The sequence below is a fragment of the Plecotus auritus genome (genome assembly GCF_963455305.1).
Source record: "Plecotus auritus genome assembly, chromosome: 14".
Taxonomy (NCBI): domain Eukaryota; kingdom Metazoa; phylum Chordata; class Mammalia; order Chiroptera; family Vespertilionidae; genus Plecotus; species Plecotus auritus.
Window position 1 is genome coordinate 6,196,291 of NC_137780.1, and position 27,614 is coordinate 6,223,904.

The following is a 27,614-nucleotide window of genomic DNA, read 5'->3' on the forward strand; positions in this document are numbered from 1 at the left end:
TGTGGAGACGAGTCACCTGCTTATTGAAACACTCGGGGAAGGACAGTCTAATGGTTAGGCGTGGCGATCCAGACCGACTGGCTCTGCATTAACTAGCTGTTGGGACTTGGGGAAATTACTTAATCTCTTTGGGCCCCAGGTTTCCACAAGGAAAAAAAAAAAAATGAGTAATAGTAGTGTTTACCTTGTGAGGCTCAAAGGAGATCATCTCATTCTGCTGGAATGTCGTCAGCGCTGAAAACACTCAAAGTCCCCAAACACATCCCTGCCCCTTCTTTTTGTTTTCTAAGATTTTTCAGTTGGTTTTTATTTTTTATTTTTTTAATATATTTTATTGATTTTTCAGAGAGGAAGGGAGAGGGATAGAGAGTCAGAAACATCGATGAGAGAGAAACAACGATCAGCTGCCTCCTGCACACCCCCTACTGGGGATGTGCCCGCAACCAAGGTACATGCCCTTGACCGGAATCGAACCTGGGACCCTTCAGTCCGCAGGCCAACGCTCTATCCACTGAGCCAAACCGATCAGGGCTCAATTGGTTTTTAGAGAGAGAGAGAGAGAGAGAAAGGGAGAAGGAGAGAGAGAGAAACATTGATCTAGGCTGCCTCCTGCACGCCCCCTACAGGGATCAAGCCTGAAACCCAGGCATGTGCCCTGACTGGGGAATGGGACTGGCAACCTTTTGGTGCCTGGGACGATGCCCAACCCATTGAGCCACACTGGGCAGGGTAGATCCTGCCCCTTCTTGCATCTCTGGGTCTGTCATTCTGCTCTGTGGAGTCCTCCCTGTCCAGCCCCCACAAGCACAGATACTGCCTCCTTATCCCCCAGAGTTCACCTTCAATGTCACTTCCTCCAGAGAGCACCTCTCAGGGTCTGCTCCCCTCAGCCACACAGCACTGTGGTTTCATTTTAAAATATGTTTTTATTGATATTTTAGAGAGAGAGGAAGGGAGAGGGAGAGAACGATAAAAACATCCATGATGAGAGAGAATCATGGATCGGCTGCCTCCTGCACGCCCCACACTGGGGATGGAGCCCGCAACCCGGGCATGTGGCCTGAGCGGGAATTGAACCGTGACCTCCTGGTTCATAGCCTCAATCACTGAGCCACCCCGGCTGGGCTAGTCTAGTCATTGTTCACTTGTAAAAAGGGTATCATGATGTATGTAATCTTTTGGAAAGTATTTTTTAAATTTAATATGTTGCCCCGATTCAGTGGTATCGTTGCATGTCGCTGTAGTTCATGTTGTAACTGCTGAATCAGATTCCGTTGTGGGAATAAAGCACAGCTTATCCGTTCACTCTTCTCTCGATGGGCATTGGGGTTGTTTTGGGTGTTGTTACTGTGGACAGGAGACAGGCTGGTTGTAAAAGAAGATCCACAGGAGCGTGACCTGCTATAAAGCAACAGTGATGAACAGAGTGCAGCGCTTGCCCAGGGGCAGACTGTCCAATGGAACCGGATGGGACGGAGGGAAAGCTTGCTGTACGTCAGAGGTGGCATTTCAGACTAGTGGGGAAAGGAGAGACTACTCAATAAATGGACTTGGAAAAAACGATTATGCAGCCGAAACCGGTTTGGCTCAGTGGATAGAGCATCGGCCTGCGGACTGAAGGGTCCCAGGTTCGATTCCGGTCAAGGGCATGTACCTGGGTTGCGGGCACATCCCCAGTGGGGGGTGTGCAAGAGGCAGCTGATCGATGTTTCTCTCTCATCGATGTTTCTAACTGTCTATCCCTCACCCTTCCTCTCTGTAAAAAATCAATAAAATATATTTAAAAAGAAAAAAAAGAAAAGCCAATTTATAAAATAAATAAATAAATAATAAAAAAAAAATAAAAAAAAAATACAGGTGATGCCCTGACTGGTTTGGCTCAGTGGATAGAGCATCGGCCTGCGGACTGAAGGGTCCTGGGTTCGATTCCAGTCAAGGGCACATGCCTGGGTTTCGGGCTAGATCCCCAGTAGGAGACGTGCAGGAGGCAGCTGATCAATGATTCTCTCTCATCATTGATGTTTCTATCTCTCTCTTCCTCTCCCTTCCTCTCTGAAATCAATAAAAAAATATTTTTAAAATATACGGGTGACTCTTAGACCTTGGAGTTGGAAAAGACTTCTTAAATAAGACACGAAAAACATGTATCTAAAAAGGAAAAACTGATAAATTTGACTATATTAAAAGTAAGAACATTTGTTTGCGTATAGATGTTATGCAAACAACCTCCAGGACTAAAGATCATTCTGCTGCCTTTAACCCCACCCTCACAATAAATCCCGTTTATAATTTGAGATTAGATTTAAATATACGTAACATTTCAGATGACTCTGCAGTCTTAAAGGGAACCATTGTTTCCTTCGAATGGTAAGTCTTATTGGCCCCCAGGTGTTCCCTCTTGCTTCCTGGTTGCTCTCCCTCCCACTTGGAATATGAACTCCAGAGCCTTTGCAGGCCGTATTAAGCCAAGCAGGACTTTCTCTCCACCCCCAGAATAAAAACTCTAAGTTACTAAAAATAAAGTTTCACGGAGGCTAGTGACAATAAACACTCCTTCCTCAAATATTGACTGAGCACCAACTATCTGTCGGACACTGTGCTAGAAGCTAGAAGTACAAAAATAGGATACAGTCCTGGTCCTTAAGCGATCCTTCCCTGCCATCTGTCACGGGAAGATCAGGAGATGACAGTGTTCTTGTCCCTGTGTTAGAATTGTCATGGGCATGCCCTAACCGGTTTGGCTCAGTGGCTAGAGCGTCGGCCTGCGGACTGAAAGGTCCCAGGTTCGATTCCGGTCAAGTGCATGTACCTTGGTTGCGGGCACGTCCCCAGTAGGGGGTGTGCAGGAGGCAGCTGATCGATGTTTCTCTCTCATCGATGTTTCTAACTCTCTATCCCTCTCCCTTCCTCTCTGTAAAAAATCAATAAAATATATTAAAAAAAAAAAAAGAAAAGAAAAGATCAGGGTATTTCCAGGAAGCCACTCTTCCCCTAAAATAAGTCCTAGACAGTATTTGAATTGTAACATAGTCCACCCTGTCTCCTGGACAACGAACGTCCATTTCCATGCGCAAACCAGGTCGATGTCCAATATTGTGAGAATCACACAAAGGAATGTAACTCGGGATGACAGTGCGGGCCTAATGTCTTTATCCAATCTGCACTTCATGAATATTAGAAGAGCACCCAGCCCTTCTCGTTGGGTTTTCTATTTACACAGATTGATGACGCAGACACGCAAGCATTTTCCAGATTCATGCAGATAATAACAGAGCATCATTATGAATTCATAACAGACCACGGCAGGCTGCACGTGGAGCCCAGACAGACACAGGGAAAGGCAAAGAGAAGGAATCTGGAAGACGTACATTGAAGAGAGACACAGCAGAGCGCGGCCGGTGTGGCTCCGTGGTTGAGCATCGACCTGTGAACCAGGAGGTCACGGTGCCATCCCTGGTCAGGGCACAAGTCCAGGTTGCGGGCTCCATCCCGAGTGTGGGGCGTGTGGGAGCAGCCGATCCCGGATTCTCTCTCATCATTGATGTTTCTCTCTCTCTCTCTCCCTTCTTCTCTGAAATCAATTTTTTTAAAAAAAAGAATGATTTTGCCCTAACCGGTTTGGCTCAGTGGATAGAGCGTCGGCCTGCGGACTCAAGGGTCCCAGGTTCGATTCTGGTCAAGGGCATGTACCTTGGTTGCAGGCACATACCCAGTGGGGAGTGTGCAGGAGGCAGCTGATCGATGTTTCTCTCTCATCGATGTTTCTAACTCTCTATCCCTCTCCCTTCCTCTCTGTAAAATATCAATAAAATATATTAAAAAAAAGAAAGAATGATTTTGATTTATTATGGTGTTAGAGCATCAGGAGCATAGGCCATTACCCTTTTGATCTTGGTACCTCTCTGCCCAGTCTCACCTCTCCTTTCCTGCACTTAGGAAGGAAGAAGTAGAGTTGTTAAACTGAACTGAGCCGAAACCGCTTTGGCTCAGTGGATAGAGCGTCGGCCTGCGGACTGAAGGGTCCCAGGTTCGATTCCGGTCAAGGGCATGTACCTTGGTTGCGGGCACGTTCCCAGTGGGGGGTGTGCAGGAGGCAGCTGATCGATGTTTCCGGCTCTCTCTCCCTCTCCCTTCCTCTCTGTAAAAAATCAATAAAATATATATAAAAAAAAAAAACTGAACTGAACAACCCACTCACGCTGCAGGATGAGCCATGATGATACAGAGGCCCGTCTTGACGCAGTAAATTCCTTTGTGTGTATTGACTCTGCACTGGGCATGAAGTAGACAAGTTATCACCGATCCTCCAAGAGGCAGAAAGAAGAAAGACTTAAAAAAAAAAAAAAAAGAAGAAGACTTAGCTCACCAGCATTGGTTCTAACAAGAAAAATATAGCCCTAGCTGGTGTGGCTCAGTGGCTAGAGCGTCGGCCTGCCGACCTAAGGGTCCCGGGTTTGATTCTGATCGAGGGCACGTACCTTGGTTGCAGGCTCCGCAGCCCTGGCCCTGGTTGGAGGCAACCAATCAATGTGTTTCTCTCACCTAGATGTCTCTCTCTGTCTTTCCCTCTCTCTCCCACTCTCCCTAAAAATCAACGGGAAAATATCCTCGGGTGAGGATTAACCAAAAAAAAAAAAAGAAAAAAGAAAAAAGAAAGAAAGAAAGAAAAATATATGCGGTAAAATGGATTTTTATGGCATGTGGAGAAGAAAAGTGTTTGTTTTTTAAAATATATATATTTTATTGATTTTTTTTGACAGAGAGGAAGGGAGAGGGATAGAGAGAAACATCGATCAGCTGCCTCCTGCACACCCCACACTGGGGATTCGCCGGCAACCAAAGTACATGGCCTTGACCGGGATCAAACCTGGGACCCTTCAGTCTGCAGGCTGACACTATCCACTGAGCAAAACCAGCTAGGGCCAAAAGTGTTTGTTTTTATGAATTAAAATGAATTGAGCTCCAGAATCCCCTCAAGAATTGCAGGCTGTACCCCCCGGATTTTATTTGGAAATCTCACTATATTTACTTTTGAATGCTGTCCTAGGGCGTGCTTGGCTTGCAATCGGTGTAACTAGAAAAGAAGTTCCATAGTCAAATAGGTTTCTGAAATATTGGATTTAATAAAGATAGAATTTCTCAGGGCTTTTTTTAATCATGTTAATGAACTTTGTGAATCTCGAAAAGGGGGCGTATGTATGGGAGTGCTCCCAAACTCATTTGAAAATGATCTCCTTATAATAGCGCATTGTGGTGACCTAGCGCTTCATCAAACACTCTTTGGGGAACACTGCTCTGATGGAATATTAATATCATTTTGGGACTATTTGTGAAGTTTCTGCGCCTCCTAAGAGCAGCACAAAATGTGAATTACTCCTCTCCTTCTACCAATGCCCAGAGGATTTTTTTTTTAAAATATATTTTATTGATTTTTTTTACAGAGAGGAAGGGAGAGGGACAGAGAGTCAGAAACATCGATGAGAGAGAAACATCGATCAGCTGCCTCCTGCACACCCCTTACTGGGGATGTGCCCGCAACCAAGGTACATGCCCTTGACCGGAATCGAACCTGGGACCCTTCAGTCCGCAGGCCGACGCTCTATCCACTGAGCCAAACCGGTTTCGGTGCCCAGAGGATTTTGACAACGATTACAGGATACATATGCATTTGGATCCTCATGGATCCTTTCTATAGCCCATCCACGTGGACTGTAAATTTTTAGTAAATAGCCCAAGGAAAGCCCTCTGCTAACTTGTGGAAAATGAGAGCATTTTTGTATCATTTCCATCCTTATCTTCTTATCCAGAGCATCAAAGATGGTCTGTCTCTCAAGGTCCTGCGTAACCAAAGGAGAAGTCATGTGTTGAAATAACGTCGTATTACAGTAACAAGGAGGAAATTGTTTATTTGTACACAAGGCAGTCTGTCCTGTCCTCTATTTGAAATACATTAAAATAGAAAAGGAGCCCTAGCCGGTTTGGCTCGGTGGATAGAGCGTCGGCCTGCGGACTGAAGGGTCCCGGGTTCGATTCCGGTCAAGGGCATGTACCTTGGTTGCGGGCACATCCCCAGTAGGGAGTGTGCAGGAGGCAGCTGATCGATGTTTCTCTCTCATCGATGTTTCTAACTCTCTATCCCTCTCCCTTCCTCTCTGTAAAAAATCAATAAAATATATATATATTTTAAAAGGATAGAATTTTGAACATTCATGAGTATACGGGGTGAACCCTAACAATGATGAAAACTCAGCTGTTCAGAACAGCAGGCTCCCTGGAAGCTCCAGGTAGTTAGTCTCGGCTGGCTAGGCTCTCCCCAGGTAACTGTTTTGTTTTTTTTTCTGTTTTTTTTAAAAAAATGTATTTTTATTGATTTCAGAAAGGGATAGAGAGAAACATCGATCAGCTGCCTCCGGCATCGATCTCTCTGCCTTGTTATCTTAACTGGCGTGCACTGAACCGGAGCCTGGCCTGTAGGACTGGGGGTTTTCAGTCTCTTCATTAATGCTCTCACGCGGCTGCGCTGAAGGACTGGCATTCGGGTGCATTGTGTCGTGTTTGGCCCAGCACAGAGTCTTCCCCAATGGCGGTGTTTGTGGGGTTTTGTCTTTTTATACCATCACTCTGGCCACAGCTATCCCTTCTCATTCCTGTCCCCGCACCAGCCCCTTGCTGCCGCTGTTGCTCCCCATTCTTCTTGTGTCTCCCTCTGCTCCCTATTATTCCATAATTTACTTCAGATTAATTTACCGTTTTCTGTAGGCTGTTAAGCAGACTTGTTAGAATAATTTAAAACAAAAAACAAGAAGAGCCTAGGGTTCTATGAGGAAAAAATGCACGAACGCTAGCTGTGTAGAGATTTTTGCACATGCATATCCTCAGGTGGGTGAAAAAAATGATGTGTTCTAGGTAGGTGAGTTAGCTAGACAGCGGAGTTGTTAAAGTTAGTTAACTTATTCAGACCAGAATCCTAATTCAGGTGCCCAGTGACTTCTGACACTTTTTTAAAATATATTTTATTGATCTTTTACAGAGAGGAAGGGAGAGGGATAGAGAGTTAGAAACATCAATGAGAGAGAAACATCGATCAGCTGCCTCCTGCACACCTCCCACTGGGGATGTGCCCGCAACCAAGGTACATGCCCTGGACCAGAATCGAACCTGAGACCCTTCAGTCCACAGGCCCACGCTCTATCCACTGAGCCAAACTGGTTAGGGCGACCTCTGACATTTTAATTGAGGAGGCACACACCTTTCATTCCAAAGAATTTTACCATTATGAACGGGGACCACACTGCGTCGTGAAAAGCTAAATTCTAGCAACAGCTGTGCTGCCGCTCTTCAACCATTCAGAGGCACGTGCATAAAGCAGCCACCTGAGTTTCCTGGTATTCAGTCTCTCTCTGTTTGCCAAATAATGTTTCCTCTTTGGTTGTAAAAGTGAAATTAAATAAAATAGTGAAGGTTATTTCTTTATCAAAGATAACCTCAGTTCGTGGCTGTGACGGTTAACTTTATGTGCCAACCTGACAGGGCCAGGAGGTGCCCAGATATTAGATCAAACGTTATGCTGGTTGCTCCTGTGTTTCTGGATGCGGTTAGCATTTGGATTGGTTGACCGCATAAAGCAGATGGCCCTCCCTGGTGTGGTGGGCCTCAGCCAATCAGTTGAAGACCTGCATAGAACAAAAAGGCTGACTTCCTCCCACGAAGGGAGAATTCCTAACTCTTGAACTCGCCGGCCTCCAGACTACAATACTCATCATCTCTCCTGGATCTTAGCTTGCAACTCACCCTGCAGATCTTGGGACTTGTCAGACTCCATAATCGTGTGAGGAGTGAGCCAATTCCTTATAATAAATATCTCTCTCTTTCTCCATATCCTTCCTATCTAATAAAAGAGTAATATGCAAATTAACCATCACTCTGCTACACCCACCAGCCACGCCCACAAGCCAATCAGGAGCAAGTATGCAAATTAACCCAACCAAGATGGCTACGGCCACAGAGAGCAGGAGGGAGGCTTGGGTTTCCCTGGCGATGGAGGAAGCCAAGCTTTCCACACACCCTGGCTGGCCCAGCCTCCACTCCAGGCTACAAAGTTTCAATTACAGAAGATAAATAAATCCCAACAGAAATGGCTGCCTCCACCCAGTGAGCAGAAGGCTTGGCTCTGCTCCAGGCTACAAAGTTTCAATTGTAAAAGATAAATAAATCCCAGATACCGGGGCCTCCGCTTGGGTTGCTGAGGGGCGTGGCCGGCCTGCAAACCACTACAGGCCCCTCACCCAGGCTGCCCCACACCCCAAGGGAACCCCCACCCTGATCCAGGACACCCTTCAGGGCAAACCAGCTGGCCCCCACCCATGCACCAGGCCTCTATTCTATCTAATAAAAGAGTAATATGCAGATTGACCATCACTCCAACACACAAGATGGCTGCCCCCATGTGGTCAAAGATCCTGCCCCATGTGGACACAAGATGGCCACCACAAGATGGCCAGCAGGGGAGGGGAGTTGGGAGGGACCAGGGCTGCAAGGGAGGGCAGTTGGGGTGATCAAACCTGCAGGGGAAGGCAGTTAGGGGTGACCCAGGCCTGCAGGGAAGGGCAGTTGGGGGTGACCCAGGCCTGCAGGGGAGGGCAGTTAGGGGTGACCAGGCCTGTAGGGGAGGGCAGTTAGGGGTGACCAGGCCTGCAGGGGAGGGCAGTTAGGGGCAAACAGGCTGGCAGGGGAGCAGTTAGGCATCAATCAGGTTGGCAGGGAGTTTAGGGCAGCCATGGGCAAACTACGGCCCATGGGCCGGATCCGGCCCGTTCGGCTGTTCTATCCGGCCCGCAAAGCTGAAAGAGCGGAGGGTTCTCTTGCTCTCCCCTCCGCTCCTTTACTTTGAATTTATATTAGTTCACACAAATACTCCATCCATGCTTTTGTTCCGGCCCTCCGGTCCAGTTTAAGAACCCATTGTGGCCCTTGAGTCAAAAAGTTTGCCCACCCCTGGTTTAGGGGGTGATCAGGCTGGCAGGCAGAAGCAGTTAGGAGCAATCAGGAAGGCAGGCAGGCAAGCAGTTGGGAGCCAGCAGTCCTGGATTGTGAGAGGGATGTCCAACTGCCCAATTAGGCCCAATCCCGGGAGTGAGGGGGATCGGGCCTAAACGGGCAGTTGGACATCCCTCGAGGGGTCCCAGATTGAAGAGGGTGCAGGCTGGGCTGAGGGACACCCCCCCATGCACGAATTTTGTGCACCGGGCCTGTAGTCAGTCTTTTGGAGAAGATGAGTAAGAACACAGCCAGTGTGGTTTATTGGAAATAAACCTAGGAGCATAGTTACACTGTTTTTTGTGTGTGCTTTTTAAAATTATTTTATTATTATTATTTTATATATTTTTTATTGATTTCAGAGAGGAAGGGAGAGAGATAGATAGAAACATCAATGATGAGAGAGAACCACTGATTGGCTGCCTCCTGCACGTTCACCACTGGGGGGGATTGAGCCTGCAATCCAGGCATGTGCCCCTGGCCAGAATCGAACCCGGGACCCTTCAGCCCGCAGGCCAGTGCTCTATCCACTGAGCCAAACCGGCCAGGCTACACTGTTTTTTTTTGTTTTTTGTTTTTTGGTTTTTTTAAAATATATTTTATTGATATTTCACAGAGAGGAAGGGACAGGGATAGAGAGCTAGAAACATCGATGAGAGAGAAACATCGATCAGCTGCCTCCTGCACACCTCCCACTGAGGATGTGCCCGAATCGAACCTGGGACCCTTCAGTCCGCAGGCCGATGCTCTATCCACTGAGCCAAACCGGCCAGGCGACACTGTTTTGATAGTACATGAACTGGCCCCACCCACTTCCCACTTAGATGTTACAGTCCTACAGCTTTGTGTCTTCCTGTCCCTTCCCTACCTGAGACTATGAGGTGGGGAAGGTGACAGCAGCTGTCTCCATTTTTCCAGAGCCACTGACCAGCCTGGCCACATAACACCGTCTACTGGACACCACCACACACTCTCAGCCACCCAGCTAATCAGCCGTCTTTCTAGATTTTTTTCCACTGATGTGACCAGTGTTCTTGGCCACAGCCCTCATTTTCAGTACCTCAATTTCCTCATTATTTAAGGGAATTGAATGACCAATCTAGGTTGAATTTTGCTTCCTTAGGAGAGAAAATGTTATATCAGTGCGAAATAAATGTCTTCAGATGTCTATTGGAAATAATTAGACCTTAGTAATTCATCAGATATCTAATATTTATTTAGTGTTTACGTTGTGTGCATCACGGAGCTACGTGCTTCTTGTGAAGGTTTAGCAACAGATGCTATATAGCCCTAGCTGGTTTGGTTCAGTGGATAGAGCATCGGCCTGCAGACTGAAGGGTGCCGGGTTCCATTCCAGTTACATGCCTGAGTTGCGGGCTCTGTCCCCAGTAGGGAGCATGCAGGAGGCAGCCGATTAACGATTCTCCCTCATCATTGATGTTTCTATCTCTCTCTCCCTCTCTGAAATCAATAAAAATACATTAAAACAACAACAACAACAAAAAAAAAACAACACAAAAAATAGCCCTGACCGGTTTGGCTCAGTGGATAGAGCGTCAGCCTGCGGACTCAAGGGTCCCAGGTCGATTCAGGTCAAGGGCATGTACCTTGGTTGCAGGTACATCCCCAGTAGGGAGTGTGCAGGAGGCAGCTGATCAATGTTTCTCTCTCATCGATGTTTCTAACTCTCCCTCTCCCTTCCTCTCTGTAAAAAATCAATAAAATATATTAAAAAAAAAACAACAGATGCTATATATATTGCTCAGGAAATGTGTGTCTTTGAAAAGTTAATAACAATAGTTATTCCACATTTTAAATGACAAATGCCTATTCAATATCTGTTTCTTTTTAAACAATAAGAATTTAAATGCACCGAAGAGATAAAAAGCGAAGGACTTCTTCATTCAGACTTAAGGTTTTGCAAGGACTGGATACAATGTTGGCAATAAACAATGAGGCCCTTTCTCTCCCACGTTTCTTCCTGTGTTAAGTGAAATAAAGACAACAGAATCTCTCACATCACAGGCCTCTGAATTCTATTTCGGTGCGTACCGCCGCAGTGAAGGATTTCTGAATTTCTTTGTTGCTTTCCCCTTGGCATTGGGTTTCCTTTTGCCAAGGATCTTAGCAGAGAATTCGTGTCTGTGGGCCAGTACATTTCTGTTCGGTGGGCACAGATATCTCCAAATCACCCTCCTATCTTCACTCCAGTGGTTTTTAAATTGTCCGGGATTTTAGAACTACCATAACCTCGGCACTGGAAATATTAAGGGACTGCGGATTCCCAGAGCCTGAAAGTTAGGCTGTGCAAGGCAGTGCGAGTGTGTTTCCATGGCGCCGAGTAAAAGTTATGGCAGGGTTTTGTGAGCAGCGTTACCGGAAGCGTCTCTCCTGCCACTGCCTTGCACGAGGGCCCACTTGCTGTGAAATATTTTGAAAACAGAGCTGAAGTGGCGATAACACAGAGCGCGAACAGGCGGAAATAAGAATAAACGGAGCGTGTCTGGCAGAAAGCGAGAGGTTGGCAGTTTCTGCCAAGGAAGAGGATGCGTGGTAAACCCGGAGGAAAAACCACGCGGCGGCCGTTGTTTAGAGACCTCCAGAGGTCGTTTCCTTCCCCCCTCGGGTAGGGGGAGCTCCCCGGGCCGAGGAGGCAGCCCGCCCCCCCCCCCAAACCGTTTCCGGGATCGCAGCCTCTCCCCTCCCGCCCAGGAGCAGTGCCTTCCCAGGCCACGATTCCCCGCGACCCAAAAATAACTGCACAGATGTGAGGACCCGGGCCAAAGCCCGCGGCCCGGGGCGGTGCTGAGTTACCGCCTTATCGCTGACAGCCAGAGCCTGGAAACCGAACCCCGCGCCAGCCTTTTATACAGGGTCCCTGGAGCCCCGCCCTAGCAACCTCCCCTAGCAACGCCTCGCCCCGGCGCTCCGCGCGCTATCGGCCTTCGCCAGGCTCTTCCTGTTCCCCGCCCGCTGCCAGCTCGGCTGGGCGGGCGGGGGACCACGTGACCTGCCCCAGCGGAGGGGCGGAGCGAGCGGAAGGCCGGAGGGGCGGGGCGCCGGGCGGCTAGGTGACGCCATCAAGAGGCGCCCCGGCCAGCTGTGTCGCAGAGGCGCAGAGAGTCTCTGTTTCCGGGAAGGGGTGAAATGGCGGAGGCGATGGCGCTCGTGTGGGTTCGCGGCCCCGGCATTGGGTTCAGGGCGGTGCGGGATGTCTCGGCCGCGTGCTCCGTCCAAGACCTTATCCACCGCCATTGCCAAGATCAGGTGAGGTTCGCGGTTCCCGGAAGGAGGGAGAAGGAGCCGGCCAGGGGACCGGGTTGGATGCGAGAGGGTCTGTCTGGAGTGTTCTTTGGGGCTTTCGGGTTTTTTAAGACAGGGTTCCTCAGTTTTAAGGTGCTTCAAACTGATGCTGAGGCCTCCCTTTGCTTTTTTGTGGTGGTGGTGGTGGTGGTGGTTTTCTCACCCACAGAAAAGGGAAAAACTCGGCTCACAGACGCCTAGGCCAGCCCTCAGTCCGGACTAACAGAAAACACTTCGGTATTCTGTGTCTTCATTCCTCAATGGGGCATTTGGACCAGATGACTTTTGAGACTCATTTTGTTACATTCATTCTGTGATTATTTGATGTAGTCACATTTTGTCCACAGATCAAGCATTCCAACGAACTCCACACCTCATCCTTGCTTCCTTAGGCTGTTTCCTCTGCTCATCACTTACAAGCTTAACACATGTTATGCCACAGCCTAAACCAAATCTTGGACAGGTTCCATGGAAAAGCAATGTGTGTTTGCAAATAACGTGGTTTTTCAGCTTTCCCCTTTTTCTTCTTACACTGCAATCCAAAACAAAAAAAACAAAAACAAGAAAAACTGTCAGAGCTGTTTTTGACCCTCTGAATGGGGAAATATTTTCCAAAATAATTGGATTTTTTTTTCATGAAGCATTCCATATTTATTAATAGTTTACTTTTGGTTTTTATTTAATGTTTAAATCTTGATTGTTGAAAGTGTTACATAAGTCTCCTTTTTTCTCCCATTGACCCCTTCTAGCCTGCCCCCACCTCCTACCCCGCCTTCACCACCCTATTGTTTATGCCTGTGGGTTATGCATATATGCATACAAGTTCTTTGGTTGATTCCCCCCCGCCCCTTCCCTGTGACCAAAATAGTTGGATTTTAATATCTCTCATAATAACTCTTATCTTGTGAGTAGTTTTCAAACTTAAAATTGATCCAAGGTTCGACCAGAAGAAAAACAGGCATGTAATGTTTGTTGCATGAATGAGTAGTTCCCATTGAAGTAGCTGTGTGGTATGGTTCAGAGTGCACGTTCATGGTTCCCACTTCAGGAAGAGATCAGTACGGAATGCTCTTGTCCTCTCTGTTGGTGTTGAGATCTCTTCTTTCTTGACGCTGTAAATGTAAACGTGCACTTCTAAGTTCCACGTAACGTTGGAGAATACTTCTCTATTGTCTTAAGTTTACAGCATCAAAAACTGGTCCAGAAAGACTTACAGTTTTTATAATTTCTTTTCATCACTTGGTCTGAGAATACACAGAGTGGCTTTGGGGGCGCGTGGGCTTCTGCCGTGCTTGGCTGTAATCCAGGGGGATGCCAGCAGAGCAGACAAACACTGGCTGCCAGTTGGCCCTAAGACTGTTGAAGCTTATCCAGGGATATTAAAAACCAGACCCTGGTCTCCTTCCTTCCGCTCTTGTCCTTCTACCTACACTTCTCAGGATGTGTGTGTGTGTGTGTATATATATATATATATATATATATATATATATATATATATATATATATTTTAATATGTTTTATTGATTTTTTTACAGAGAGGAAGGGAGAGGGATAGAGAGTTAGAAACATGAATGAGAGAGAAACATCGATCAGCTGCCTCCAGCACATCCCTGATGTGCCCACAACCAAGGTACATGCCCTTGACGGGAATCGAACCTGGGACCTTTCAGTCCGCGGGCCGACTCTCTATCCACTGAGCCAAACCAGTTAGGGCGAGGATGTATATTTTCACTTTTAAGTTGGGGGCCACTCTTGATTTTATCTGTTTCAAAAAGTCAGAGGACGTAGGGCCTCCAGAGTTACCAGATCTACGCCCTGTACAGTCTTTTGCCTCGACTCTGAATTCCCAGTAGAGAGGGGCAAAGTAGCAGTTTTTATTTTCACCCAAAAGATGAAAACTTCTTCTGTATATCGTGACTCAGTATCAGGAAAAAATGGTACGCAGAATACATCACATGACATGGATTTTTCCTTTTACTGGTTTTTATTTATTTTATTTTTCGTTTTCAATTAAATAAGTATAAATCGAACACACTACCTGCTTGTCCCTGGAGTAATAAGATACCAAGCTAGGACCCTGCTCGCAGAGAACTTGTACTTTCTCGTAAACAGCATTTTCAATGCCCCGTGTGTCTCCAGGGAGTTCCCGCGGAATGCTTCTTTGTGAAGTGCGACGGCTCGCTGGCCGACACCAGGGACACAGTGCGGCATGGAGCTGTGTACAGTGTGGAGCCCAGACTTCGCGGTGGAAAAGGAGGTAGGACGTGAGTGTCGCCTGCTTGCCGAGTTGTGTCACCTCTGCAGATGCATTAAAGGGAAAGACTCTGGGTCCCTGTACTCTGCCAGCCTTACGTTTTGCCTTATGAAATCCCTTACTTAGCGGGTTTTGAATATCTTCTCTTTTGTCCTTTCTGAGGGAGATGCTGTGTGATGTAGTTCCCACCTTCTCCAGCTGGGTAGCTCCTAGGCATCGTGGCGCTAAAGCTCTCGGGTGATGGATGGAGAGAGATGGTCCCTATTCTGTCCAGTTTGCTGAAGAAATTCCCTGTGAAGATTTGGTCTCATTATTGTATTTCCAAGGGAGGTCTTAAGTCACTTTATGAAATACAACTGTTTACATGTTGGGGTAGATTAAGGTCCCGGTTGTATTAACCCATCTAAGAAAAGAGAAGACACTAGATGAGCAAACACTAAATATGCACACTTCTTAGACTTTCTCCTGATGCACTAATATGCAGTCCCTCCGCTTTCTCAAAATCTACCGTGATTTTCAGAGAGCGGACATCTCAGATGATCATCATCCTGCTGTTTGAAATTGTGTCAATAAGAATGAAGTTTGTGATACCAGCCAATGACACCTCCAAATTGATGATACGCGCACCATGCATATCACAAATATAAACTTGTGTTCTGATTTATTGTTATCAGATTTACCTTTCCTTTTAAACTCACTGTGAAATCTCACCTTCTACTTTTTAAAGGCCCTAATCTGGGAATCCTGTGGTTTTTTTTGGCGCTGGGTCCGGGCCTTTAAAATATCTCAGTGGTGCCGGTACAGTATTTCAGAAATAGAAGAGGAAGCAGGAAAGGCATGAGGTTGAGTCAGGTTCACTTTGACCTTTGTTCCCTGGGTTCGAATCTTGGTGTCCATTTCCTTTATTAAAAGAGAAAAAGAAAAAGGAAGCAGAGATCACCTTTGATCTTGTGCTGCATCGCTGTTTTCACGAGTTCAGCACTTACCGTCCTTGAATGCTTTTTAACCCGCTCTCCCCACACATATTTGCTCAGGCTTTGGGTCTATGCTCCGAGCACTCGGTGCGCAGATTGAGAAGACAACCAATCGAGAAGCTTGCCGGGATCTCAGTGGCAGGAGACTACGAGATGTCAATCATGAAAAAGCGTAAGATGCCGTTTGTGTTTGTTTTTCTAAAATATATTGATATCAGAGAGGAAGTGAGAGGGAGGGAGAGAGAGAAACATCAATGATGAGAGAGAATCATTGATCAGCTGCCTCCTGCACACCCCACACTGGGAGGCGAGCCCGCAACCCAGGCATGTGCCCTTGACCAGAATCGAACTGTGACCTCCTGGTTCATGGGTCGATGCTCAACTACTGAGCCACACCAGTCAGGCTGTTTTTGTTTCTATCAGTGGTGATGATACATGCGCCATGCATATCAGAAATATAAATGTGTGTTATGATCTATTGTTACCAGATTTTACCTTTTCCATAATTTAATAGTTATCTCTAGGTCTTAGTTAAGTCCGTTACAGTATGCTGGTAGTAAGTGAGGCACGCCTTTTTTTTTTTTAAATATATTTTTATGGACTTTTTACAGAGAGGAAGGGAGAGGGATAGAGAGCTAGAAACATCGACCAGCTGCCTCCTGCATGCCCCCCACTGGGGATGTGCCCGCAACCAAGGTACACGCCCTCGACCGGAATCGAACCTGGGACCCCCTAGTCCACAGGCCGATGCTCTATCCACTGAGCCAAACCGGTCAGGGCGAGGCACACCTTTCTGAGGGAGCAGCACAGTATGAGCAAGAGTGCGCTACTTCGTTGGGGGAGGAAATACATGTAAGATAGCCATTCAGTCACATGTCTTCCTCTCCCACCGCAGGATGGCGGAATGGGTGAAGCAGCAAGCTGAGCGAGAAGCTGAAAAGGAGCAGAAGCGCCTCGAACGACTGCAGCGGAAGCTGGCGGAGCCCAGGCACTGCTTCACCAACCCCGACTACCAGCAGCAGTGCCACGAGATGGCTGAGCGCCTGGAGGATTCCGTCCTCAAAGGTGAGGGGGCGGGCTCCTTGGTGTGGCAGCAGGCACCCTGCGGCCAGCTGTTCCTGACGCTCCCACACTGTGCACAGAGAGGTTCTTCAGGTTTTTGGGGTCACAGACCTCTGAGAATCTGTTTGTTGTTGTTGTTGTTGTTGTTAATCCTCACCCAAGGATATTTTTCTCATTGATTTTTTTTTCCCTTTTCTCATTTTTCTTTCTTTTTTTAATGTATTATTTTCTTTTTTCATTGATTTTTTTAAAAAAAATATTTTTATTGATTTTTACAGAGAGGAAGGGAGAGGGATAGAGAGTTAGAAACATCGATGAGAGAGAAACATCGATCAGCTGCCTCCTGCACACCCCCCACTGGGGATGTGCCCGCAACCAAGGTACATGCCCTTGACCGGAATCAAACCTGGGACCCTTCAGTCCGAGGGCCAATGCTCTATCCAATGAGCCACACTGGCTAGGGCTCCGTTGATTTTTGGAGAGAGTGGAAGTGACGGGGAGAAATAGAGAGAAACATCGATGGTTGCCTCCCGTTTGGGGCCCCGACCAGGGCCGGGATAGAGCCTGCAACCAAGTTACGTGCCTTTGACCGCAGTTGAACCCAGGACCCTTCCATCCGTGGGCCAGTGCTATACTCACTGAGCCAAATCGGCCAAGGCCGGGCCTCTGAGAGCGGATGAAAGCTGTGCAACCTCTCCCCGCAGTATTGGTCACAGTGTATCTTCCAGCCCAGAAAGAAAAGGGACCCCAAACCCACATAACATTGGGTGTTCTTAATGCCTGAATCCCGTGGGCCCCAGTTAAGAACAGTTTTTGTGCTTCATTGGGATAAGGTAAGTCTTTAGGAGGTGCCTAGAGCTTAACATATTTGCTTCCAGTTTTAGGTTAGGTTTTTTTTTTTTTTTTTTTTTAATGGTTTTTAGTAAGAATGATTGCCATGAACTTTTATTAGAATCCAGAGCATTATGCCTGGGCTCTTGTGGGTACAATTGAATAAGAAGGAATCTTTCCCGTCAAAAAGGTTCTGACACAGCAAGGGAAAAGACAAATGCATGCAAATAATGAACACGAGGGGGTGAAGCGTTGGGGGTGGGAGGGTGAGGCCTCTGTTGGCCTCAAAGTTGACAAGTTGGACATTGTGCTTTATAATGCTGGTTCCAGGTCCAGCACGCTTAGTCTTTCACTTCGGTGTAAATCTGAGGTTAATCTCGTTTTCACCATCTTGAATATGACGTCTTATGAAATCTAAATCTAGAGCTCTAGATCGCCGCTCTTTTTGCAACCTGGATTACTTAGAGTCTTTGCTTAGACTTGGTCCCGCTAGCAGACACTGAGTTGTGAGCATTTCTGGCTAGGGATGCAGGCTTCCTCCAGCAAGGTGGTGTCAGCAGACATGGGTGAGACTCGGAAGCGGCCTCACAAACCCGAAGCAGACAGAGGATCCAGTGCCCCGAAAAGGAAATGCTTTTGGTAAGTCTGTTTCATTTTCATTCCAAACTGATCCTTGAGGACTGCCCTGGGACATGGCCTCCTTGTCCATCTGGGATAAACACGTCTTTCAGTGGTGACCGATGGCAGCTCCGGCATTTTCCCGCGTGCTTCCACCGCCAGAGGTCGGTGATTGTCACGGTGGACACACCAGGGATGGTTTCTGCTGTGAGTGCCATTGGTAGAACCTAAGGACAGTATTTCCCCGTCCATGAAAGATCACACAGATCGCTTTATGCTTGAATTACCGTTTGGTGTTAAAGGGTTAACTTTCAAGAAGCCCGAGGGGAAATGCCGGCGCCGTCCTTTCCAGGTGGCTCTGTGTTTCTGGGTTTTCAGTCATAATCGAGGTCTTCGGTCACTTGGCCAGACCTCTCTTCACCGCCCCTGCACTCGTGGGTCAGGAGCACAAGAGGACTTTTCTTCGCCTTCCTTCTGATCGCTCCCGCCCTGCCCAGCCGGTCCTCGGTTGCCAGCCCCGTTCCCTTGGGCCATGTTCTAGATAAGTCCAAATGGATCTGGCTTCCTTGTAGGCCTGCCCTTGGGGACAGGAAGATAATCATTAACCAAAGACCATGTCACTCTGTGAGTCCAGCATGGAATTTTATGTGTTCGTTCTGAAATGGGAATGAAATGTTTCTGGGAGAAAAGGCATTGTGTGTTTCTTCTAATCGGGTTTATTGGGGTAGAATTTACATACAGTAAAATCAACCTTTTTTCATGGAACAGTTCTAATCATTTAAAAAAATAGTTACGTAACCACCACCAAAACCAAGATACAGAATCTTTCCATCACCCTAAAAATTTCCCGTGTGCCCCTTTGCAGTTAATTCCCTTCCCCTGCCCCCACCCCTGGCCAACTCCGATCACTGGTGCAATGTTTTAATCCTCTCCCTCTCAGGTTAGATATTTTTATTCAGACAGAGTCTGATCTCAGCCCCTTTTCAAGTAGCAGCTGTGAGTGGCGTAAGCTTTTCTGTGGTTTCTGACAGGCTGGGCATGGAAGGCCTGGAGACTGTGGAGGGGTCCGGCTCTGACAGCTCAGATGACGACAGTGACGAAGCCCCTGGCACCTCGGGAATGAGCTCGCCTGTTCCGAACAAGGACAGTGCTGGAGTGGAGAGGGCAGGCGGGTTTCCCAGGAGTCCTCAGAGGGCAGGAGTCCTGAGTACAGACTGTTGCTCACCAGAAGCACTTCAGAGCCCCGGCGCTGGCTCTGGGAACGGTCTTCCGGAAGACCTGTGTGCCCAGCGGGGGGACACAGCTGCCCAGGAGCGTGTGGAAGGGAAGGGGGCTGCAGAAACGGAGACGACCCAGGAGGAGGAGGAGGCCGAGAGGAGAGGACCCGCAGAAGCAGCAGCAGCCGGGCCCGGACTGAATAAGGAGAAAGAGACAGAAGAAGTGACTGATGGGGAGCGAGCTGCCAGGGCAGCGCCTGGAGAAGACGGGGGGAGCATTCCCAGCACCAAACCGGGGGACAGCCAGGCAGGAAGCACAGTAAGTAATTGGGGGTCGTGTCTAAAGCCAAGTCCATTTAGTCTCCACAGTGAGTCAGTGAAATGAAGGCGCTTTCCCATCAGCTGCTTAGTGGGAAGGCTTGTTCGAGCATCAGAAGTGAAGTTCAGGTTGATGGTGGTGAAGGTGGCCTTGGCCGCCTAAAAACCCTTAGACTTTTTTTTTAAAAATATATTTTATTGATTTTTACAGAGAGGAAGGGAGAGGAACAGAGAGTTAGAAACATCGATGAGAGAGAAACATCGATCAGCTGCCTCCTGCACACTCCCTACTGGGGATGTGACCGCAACCAAGGTACATGCCCTTGACCGGAATCGAACCTGGGACCTTTCTGTCCGCAGGTAGACGCTCTATCCACTGAGCCAAACCGGTTAGGGCTAGACTTTTTTTTTTTTAGCTCCAGAATTTGTGGGTTTTTTTTTGTCACTAGGTGGTGTTCTTTCATTAATTCTATGCTTTTCACATTTTAATCTGAATTTGGATGTATATCCCAAATTATAGCATAATTGTATTATTTGTTCTTTCTTAGTAATACATTCAGTAGGAAGCCATATTAAGGTAGATGGTATTTTCGATTTGATGAAAGGAGCCTGTTTTAAATATTTTCTCTGTTGTGTTACTCTCCCCTCAGGCTTTGGGTCAGGAATCTGTAGATTTACTGGCCTTCAGCTCCGTTGCAGAAATGGAGTCGCTGGGTCTGGAGAAGCTCAAGTGCGAACTGATGGCGCGGGGGCTGAAGTGCGGGGGCACCCTCCAGGAGCGAGCGGCCAGACTCTTCTCCGTCAGGGGCCTCGCGCACGAGCACATAGACCCCGCGCTGTTTGCCAGGCCTCCGAAAGGGAAGAAGAAATGAACTGTGAGCGGATGTCCTGTTCCTGTCTAGTCTAGCACTTACAACCTGCCTAACGGGGACTCGGCCCTATTCCTGTTGATGCTTAGCTGACTTTTTAATAAGCCAGTTCTAATCGTCCGCTTTCCCGTTATGACATTTCTAGAATTAATGGGTGAAACCCTCTGAGCCTGACTTCGTGGGAAGGGTTTTTAATAACAAATTTAATTTAATAAACATACAACTATTCCGATTTTTGGTAAGTTATATTTTCAAGGAATTTATCCATTTGACCAAGTTGTCAGGTTTGTAGGTGTCTATAGGGGCTGCAGTGGTAACTTTCTTTTCACCTGAGGTTTTTTTGTTGTTTTTCAATCTGAGTTTTTAAATGATTTCCTGAAAGGGAGACATCCATACCATGATTCTCTCGCAGTGTTAGCAGGGACCCTCTGTTTATGTATGGTTATCACAGAAAACCGCTGGTCACTGAAAGGTCTTGGGCAAAGCTGGATGGTAATTAGTTCTTTAGGAAGTCACATGGCTATTCAAAGAGATCACAGGCTTAAAGTCGTAGCAAAAGAAAAAACGTTTTCTGTGATCCCAAATTTTGTTGAAATTTGCCAGCTCGATTCAGTGGGGGCAGGTGGGAGTTTGTAAGTGTGAGTGAAATACATATGCTCAGCATTTGGCTTAATCTTTCCGAGAGCGTTACAAACTGCGTTTGATCTTAGATGTGTGGAAAAGGCTAAAGTTTCAAAAAGAACTGTTTTTTTTCTTTATTATGATCTTTTAGTAATATTTTGGACACTTGCTTGATTTTTTTAGAGGAAGAGAGGGAGGTTGAGGGGGGAGAGAGAGAGAGAGAGAGAGAGAGAGACATCGATGTGAGATGACTGGGAATTGAACTGGTAACCTTTCAGTGCCCAACCAACTGAACCACACCAGTCAGGGTTCTTTCCTTTGTGTGTGTATTGTTTTTGTTTAAAAAATTTTTTTTTATTTTGGGGGGGTGTCTTTTTCCCCCCAAAAAATGAAGAGTACATGGGTACACTTTCTGAACCCTCACATATCCGACAGTGTTTTTCTGTTGCCTGTGCATATGCAATGTCTTGTCTTTTCCTCTAACAGTAGACATTTGCTATTATTTCCTGGTATGTGGTATTGTGGAAGAAAAGCTTTATGCCTGTTTTGAGTTTCTTTTTTTTAGTGTATATAATGGGAGTTTTTCTCCTTAGACACTTCAATATTTTTTCCTTGTCCTTCAAATTAAAAAATGTCACCAAGAACCCTAGCTAGTTTGGCTCAGTGATAGAGCATCAGCCTGCAGACTGAAGGGTCCCGGGTTCGATTCCCATCAAGGGCACATACCTCGGTTGCAGGCTTTTCCCCGGCCCAGGCCCTGGTCAGGGCGCATGCAGGAGGCAACCCATCGATGTGTTTCTCTCACATCAATGTTTCTCTCTCTCCCTCTCTCCAGGCTCCCTAAAAATCAATGGGAAAATACCCTTGGGTGAGGATTGAAAAAAAACAAATGTCCCCAGATTATTTCTAGGTCTGGTCTCTTCCTTAACATTTCTTAGTGTTGGGTGACCCTTCTGAGGTCTGAAGACTAGCCTTTTGTTTTTCTATCATTTTCCTATTAATTGACTACTGCTTTATTCTCTGCCCGGTTCCCAGGGAACCTCCTTTTCTGGTGCATCCAGTTTGCCATTTGCCACGCCACTTGTGTTTGTCGGTTCAGCAGTTACGTTTTTTCCCTTAAGAAAGCCTTTCTCGCCAGGCCGGTGCAGCTCCGTGGTTGAGTGGCGACCCATGAACAGAGGTCCCAGGTTTGATTCCTGACCAGGGCACATGCCCCACTTGTGGGCTTGATCCCCAACGGGGGCATGCAGGAGGCAGCTGGTCTATGTCTCTCTCTCTCATGTATATTTCTATCTCTGTCCCTCTCCCTTCTTCTCTCTAAAATCAATAAAAACATTTTAACAACAAACACCTTTCTCACTCTCAGATGAGTCCCTCTTCCTGCTTGCTTCTTTTTAAAAAGTATATATTTTTATTGATTTCAGAGAGAAAGGGAGAGGGAGAGAGAGACAGAAACATCAATGATGAGAGAGAATCATTGATTGGCTGCCTCCTGCATGCCCCCCATCGGGGGTCGAGCCTGCAATCCAGGCATGTGCCCTTGACCAGAATCGAACCTGGGACCCCCCCCGCCCCCACTCTGCAGGCCAGTGCTCTATCCACTGAGCCAATCCAGCCAGGCTTCTGTTTTTAAATATATATTTTATTGATTTTTTACAGAGAGGAAGGGAGAGGGATGATAGAGAGTTAGAAACATCGACGAGAGAGAAACATCGATCAGCTGCCTCCTGCACACTCCCCACTGGGGATGTGCCCGCAACCAAGGTACATGCCCTTGACTGGAATCGAACCTGGGACCCTTCAGTCCGCAGGCCGACGCTCTATCCACTGAGCCAAACCGGTCAGGGCCAGGCTTCTGTTTTTATAGACGTGTTCTCTTGAAACTCTGTGTATATGCTTTAAGGATGTGGTATATCTTGTGATCCCTCGATTGATTACAATTACTCCTTTTTTAGGGATGTCCAAATGTGCGTGAATGGAGGCCTAGGGTGGAGTTAGGTGTAGGAGGGGTTTGTTGGGGCCAGTGCAGAAGACAAGGGGGGTGTGCAGAAATGGGGGAGGATTGGGGAGGAAGAGTCTGCTGCCGTGTAGTTTCAAGAGAGGTTCAGGGGGTAGTCTAGGCATTTGAGAACAGTTTTCTCTAAATTACGTGGCTATCTGCACTTTTTTTTTTAATTTAATTTTTTTTATTTACAATTTTTTAAAATATATAGTTTATTGATTTTTTACAGACAGGAAGGGAGAGGGATAGAGAGTTAGAAACATCAGCTGCCTCCTGCACACCCCCTACTGGGGATGTGCCTGCAACCAAGGTACATGTCCTTGACCGGAATCAACCCAGGACCCTTGAGTCCACAGGCCGATGCTCTATCCACTGAGCCAAACCAGTTAGGGCTGCACTTTTTTTTTTTTTTTTTTAATATGTTTTTACTGATTTCAGAGGGAGAGGGAGAGAGAGAAACATCAAGGATAAGAGAGAATCACTGTCCGCTGCCTCCTGCAAGCCCCCCACTGGGGATCGAGCCCCGAAACCCTGGGCATGTGCCCTCATCAGGATTTGAACCGTGACCACCTGGTTCATAGGTCGACGCTCAACCACTGAGCCACACCGGCCGGGCTGTGCAGATCTTAAAGACCACGCTCAAAGAGGGAAGGGGAGTGTTCAGATCGAGTGGAGGTTTGCTTTGCCAGATCAGAGGTTCTTTCACTGTGGGAGTCAGGCAGCCACGCCCAACGCATTTTCCCGTGGCGGCAGCATGCTGTGGCCAGGCCAGCGCCCCTTCCCTAATTGGCACCGCCAGGCCCTTCCGGGTGCTCCTGCTGCGCCCTGCCTCGTTGACCTTGACTGGCAAAGTGAAAAGACTAGTTCTGAAAGTGCTCCTTTCCTGTAACATGAAAGGCTGGAAACGGAGGTTCACATTCCACAGAGGGCCACCTCGCTGTCCTCCCACGCGGCTGTCAGCCCAGCGCCCGCGGGTCCACGCGCTGGGGTGTTAATGGGCTTCTGCTGTGGGTCCACGCCATGTGATGACACTGAGTGTCAGCCTTTCTCCTTCCCCGGTTTCTGGTGCTGATACTGAGGTTCCTCGTTACATTTCTTCGCTTCTTACTCCAATGGGAGTTTGCAAGGGGGAGTTACATAGATGTGCTCAGATTACCACCTTGAACCAGCACCTGATGGTGGGTTTTCAAGATTGAAAGTGCCCCCCAGCCCTCGCCGGTTTGGCTCAGTGGGTAGAGCGTTGGCCTGGGGACTGAAGGGTCCCAGGTTCAAATCTGGTCAAGGGCACATGCCCGGGTTGCAGGCCGGATCCGCAGTGGGGGGCGTGCAGGAGGCAGCCGGTCCATGATTCTGTCTCATCATTGATGTTTCTATCTCTCCTTCCTCTCTGAAATCAATACAAAAATACATTTTTTTAAAAAGTGCCTCCCAGATGAAGGTTGTTGAGGGAAACGACGGGGCCTGAGTATTTAACAAAATGAAACCTGAGAGCAATTAAAGGGCAGCCGGAATTCCGTAGAAAGGGATTCTGTTGCTCACCACCTGCCAGCCCTTAAAAAAAACGCTACCACTTTCCGGGAGGAAAGACAGACTCTTCCTGCTGCCAGTAGAGGGTGCTGGGCGCTAACAAACATGAGCAGGAGCCGGCGGGTTCCCTGGGCCCCTGCTCCGAAGGTGGGTCCCTGCGAGCCCGAGACGGCCCCCCTCACCCCCCTCCTCCAGGGTAAGTGGCGGACAGATGGTGGGGTGCAGCTGGCCTGAACTTGACCAGGTTCTATCCTTTCTGATTCTTGCATTCTCATATGTCGCTCCAGCTCTTCGCTCTGCCAGGCGTGAATAAATCATTAGAGGCTTGCTGCACAGCCCATGCAAGGAATTCCTTCTCAACAAACAACGCCTTTCTAAGCATTTGCTATTGTTTTCTGAGGGATTTGAGTCTCCTGGAGACGGCGGTGGGATGCCCGGGGCACCTGCAGCCTGACGCGGCCTGGGCTGGAGACCCGCATGAGGGTTTTTTAATCTTGTTGTTGGACAAATGATAGACAGCACGTTGAGGAAAATGACTGGGACTGAGTCATTTTCAACAGCAGTATTAAAGACAGTTCTGGAAATGCAAACACGTTCAATACCAAGCGGGCACAACCCTTTCTGGAAATGCTTCCTGGTTGCTCCATCCTGTATCCTGTTACGGTCGTTCGTCAGGAGGTCACCAGCATTGACCTCCGATCCACGCCATCGCCAAGTCCTAGTGACCTGGATGGCAAGTCTGCCCACTTCGCCCACCCCCACGGCCGCTGCACAGGCAGGCCTCCAGCCCCCCTCACAGGCCGCCCACTCCTGTGGCCTCCAACCTCTCCCTGCTCCCCTTCTTTTTTCTTTTTTCTGCTTTTCCCCTTGAGCCCCAGCCCTGTTGCCCATCCCCCACACAGCAGGCACAACCATCTTGTCACCATTCTTCACTGCGGTAAAATATACATCATATAAAATGTACTATTTTAAACCCTGAAATGACTGCCGTTAAGTGCATTCGCACTTGTGCAAACAGGACCTCCATCCCTCTCCAGAACTTTCTCATCTTCCCAAACGGAAACTCTATCCCCAATGGCACTGCCCTCCTCCAGCCCCTGGTAACCACCATTCTGCTCCCTGTCCCTGAATTTGCCTGCTCCAGGGACCTCATGTAAGTGCAATCATACAACACCTGCCCTTCTGTGACTGGCTTAATGTCTTCAAGGTGCATCCATGCCGTGGCATGTGCCCGAATTTCCATCCCTTTTAAGGCTGAATCAATATTGCATTGCATGTGTATACCGTGTTTTGCTTATCCATAAGGATTATCTTTCAAAATGCAAATCAGATCAACTCCCTTTTTTGCTTAACACTCCTCGGTGGCTTCCCCTGGCTCTCGGAGTCAGAGCCTTAAGGTGGCCTGGGCCCTAACCGGTTTGGCTCAGTGGATAGAGCGTCAGCCTGCCGTCTGAAAGGTCCCAGGTTCGATTCCGGTCAAGGGCATGTACCTTGGTCGCGGCCACATCCCCAGTAGGAGGTGTGCAGGAGGCAGTTGATCTATGTTTCTCTCTCATCGATGTTTCTAGCTCTCTATCCCTCTCCCTTCCTCTGTAAAAATCAATAAAATATATTTTTTTAAAAAAAAGGTGGCCTGGGACCCTCTCTCCACCCCTCCCCCCTCCGCTCACCCTCTGCACTCCAGCCACGCCCACTACTTCCTGACCCAGAACAGCCAAGCCCTGTCTCAGCCCCACACTGGCCGCTCCCTCTGCCTGGGACCCCTTCCCCACGCCCTTCCATGCAGGTTCACTCTCATCCCAGGCTGTGGCTCCTCCCTGAGGCCTCCCAGTCACCCTCGCTCATTGCCCAGCTTCCTTCCTTCCCGTTATCTGGCTTCCTGATGGCTTGTTTGCCATCTGTCTCCTCTCACTGGAAGGGGCTTCACGGACAGGGGCCTGGTCACCTGGGCCACGAGGCGCTCAGTTCAGATGCGTTCAGGCCGGGCTGGTGTGGCCTGGAATGTCGCTCGCTCACTCATCCTCAGTGCTCATTTAAAAAGACTCCTGTTAGGAGGTGCACATGGCCGGGGAGGGGCCTGAACGCGGTGGTTGGGAACCTGGTTTTCTCCTTTCTTTCTGGTGTCTGGACCCTCCTGACCTTTAGCCGGACCGAAGGTTACTCCTCACACGCCACCGTGGAAGGTGATGCTGACACCCTCCGTCCTCCCTCGCTTCCTAGCAATTCTTTTCATCCGCATCGGAGGGTATGATTTTTAAATATATATTTTATTGATTTTTTACAGAGAGGAAGGGAGAGGGATAGAGAGTTAGAAACATCGATGAGAGAGAAACATCGATCAGCTGCCTCCTGCACACCTCCCACTGGGGATGTGCCCGCAACCAAGGTACATGCCCTTGACCAGAATCGAACCCGGGACCCTTCAGTCCGCAGGCCGATGCTCTATCCACTGAGCCAAACCGGTTTCGGCTAAAATTGATTTTAGAGAGAGGGAGGGAAAGAGGGAGAGAGAGAAACGTTGACCGATCGCCTCCCATACATACCCTGAACGTGATCCGAACCTACAACCTAGGTACGTACCCCGAATGGGAATCTGACCCGCCACCTTTTGGCGTTGGTTGATTTGTTGGTGGTCGCCCTTCTGACAGGTGTGAGATGGTAGCTCTTGGTCGTTAGCTCCTGGATTCTTGACCCATAAAAACCGGGAGGTAATGAACGCTTGGTGTTTTCACCACTGACTTGGGATCCTTTGTTACGCAGAAACCGCTCTCCGGGGAGGTTCGGGCCGACCTCTCCACTGGTTCGCTGGGTGTCCTCCTGCTCTGTTACGTTCCCTGGGGATGGGGTCTGCCTCGTGGCTTCAGGCACTGCCTCTGTGCCGGGGCCGCCGGGGCCTATGGCTCCTCCAACCGAAACATCTTCCCAGAGTTCCCAGCCATCCCGGCTGCTCCCAGGTTCCCCGTGATTTATGAGGGTAAACAC

General features: G+C 48.2%; 1 protein-coding gene across 1 annotated transcript; it reads left to right on the forward strand.

Moving 5' to 3' along the window:
- Nucleotides 1-12,136: 12,136 nt before the first annotated feature.
- Nucleotides 12,137-26,251, forward strand: SDE2 (SDE2 telomere maintenance homolog). The gene is made up of 8 exons (XM_080650978.1): nucleotides 12,137-12,303; nucleotides 14,479-14,596; nucleotides 15,628-15,739; nucleotides 16,463-16,632; nucleotides 17,985-18,099; nucleotides 19,110-19,614; nucleotides 20,264-20,720; nucleotides 24,920-26,251. The coding sequence occupies exons 1-7, from the start codon at nucleotides 12,184-12,186 to the stop codon at nucleotides 20,483-20,485; spliced, it is 1,362 nt and encodes a 453-aa protein (XP_080507104.1). The 5' UTR covers nucleotides 12,137-12,183; the 3' UTR covers nucleotides 20,486-20,720; nucleotides 24,920-26,251.
- The last annotated feature ends 1,363 nt before the right edge of the window (nucleotides 26,252-27,614 follow it).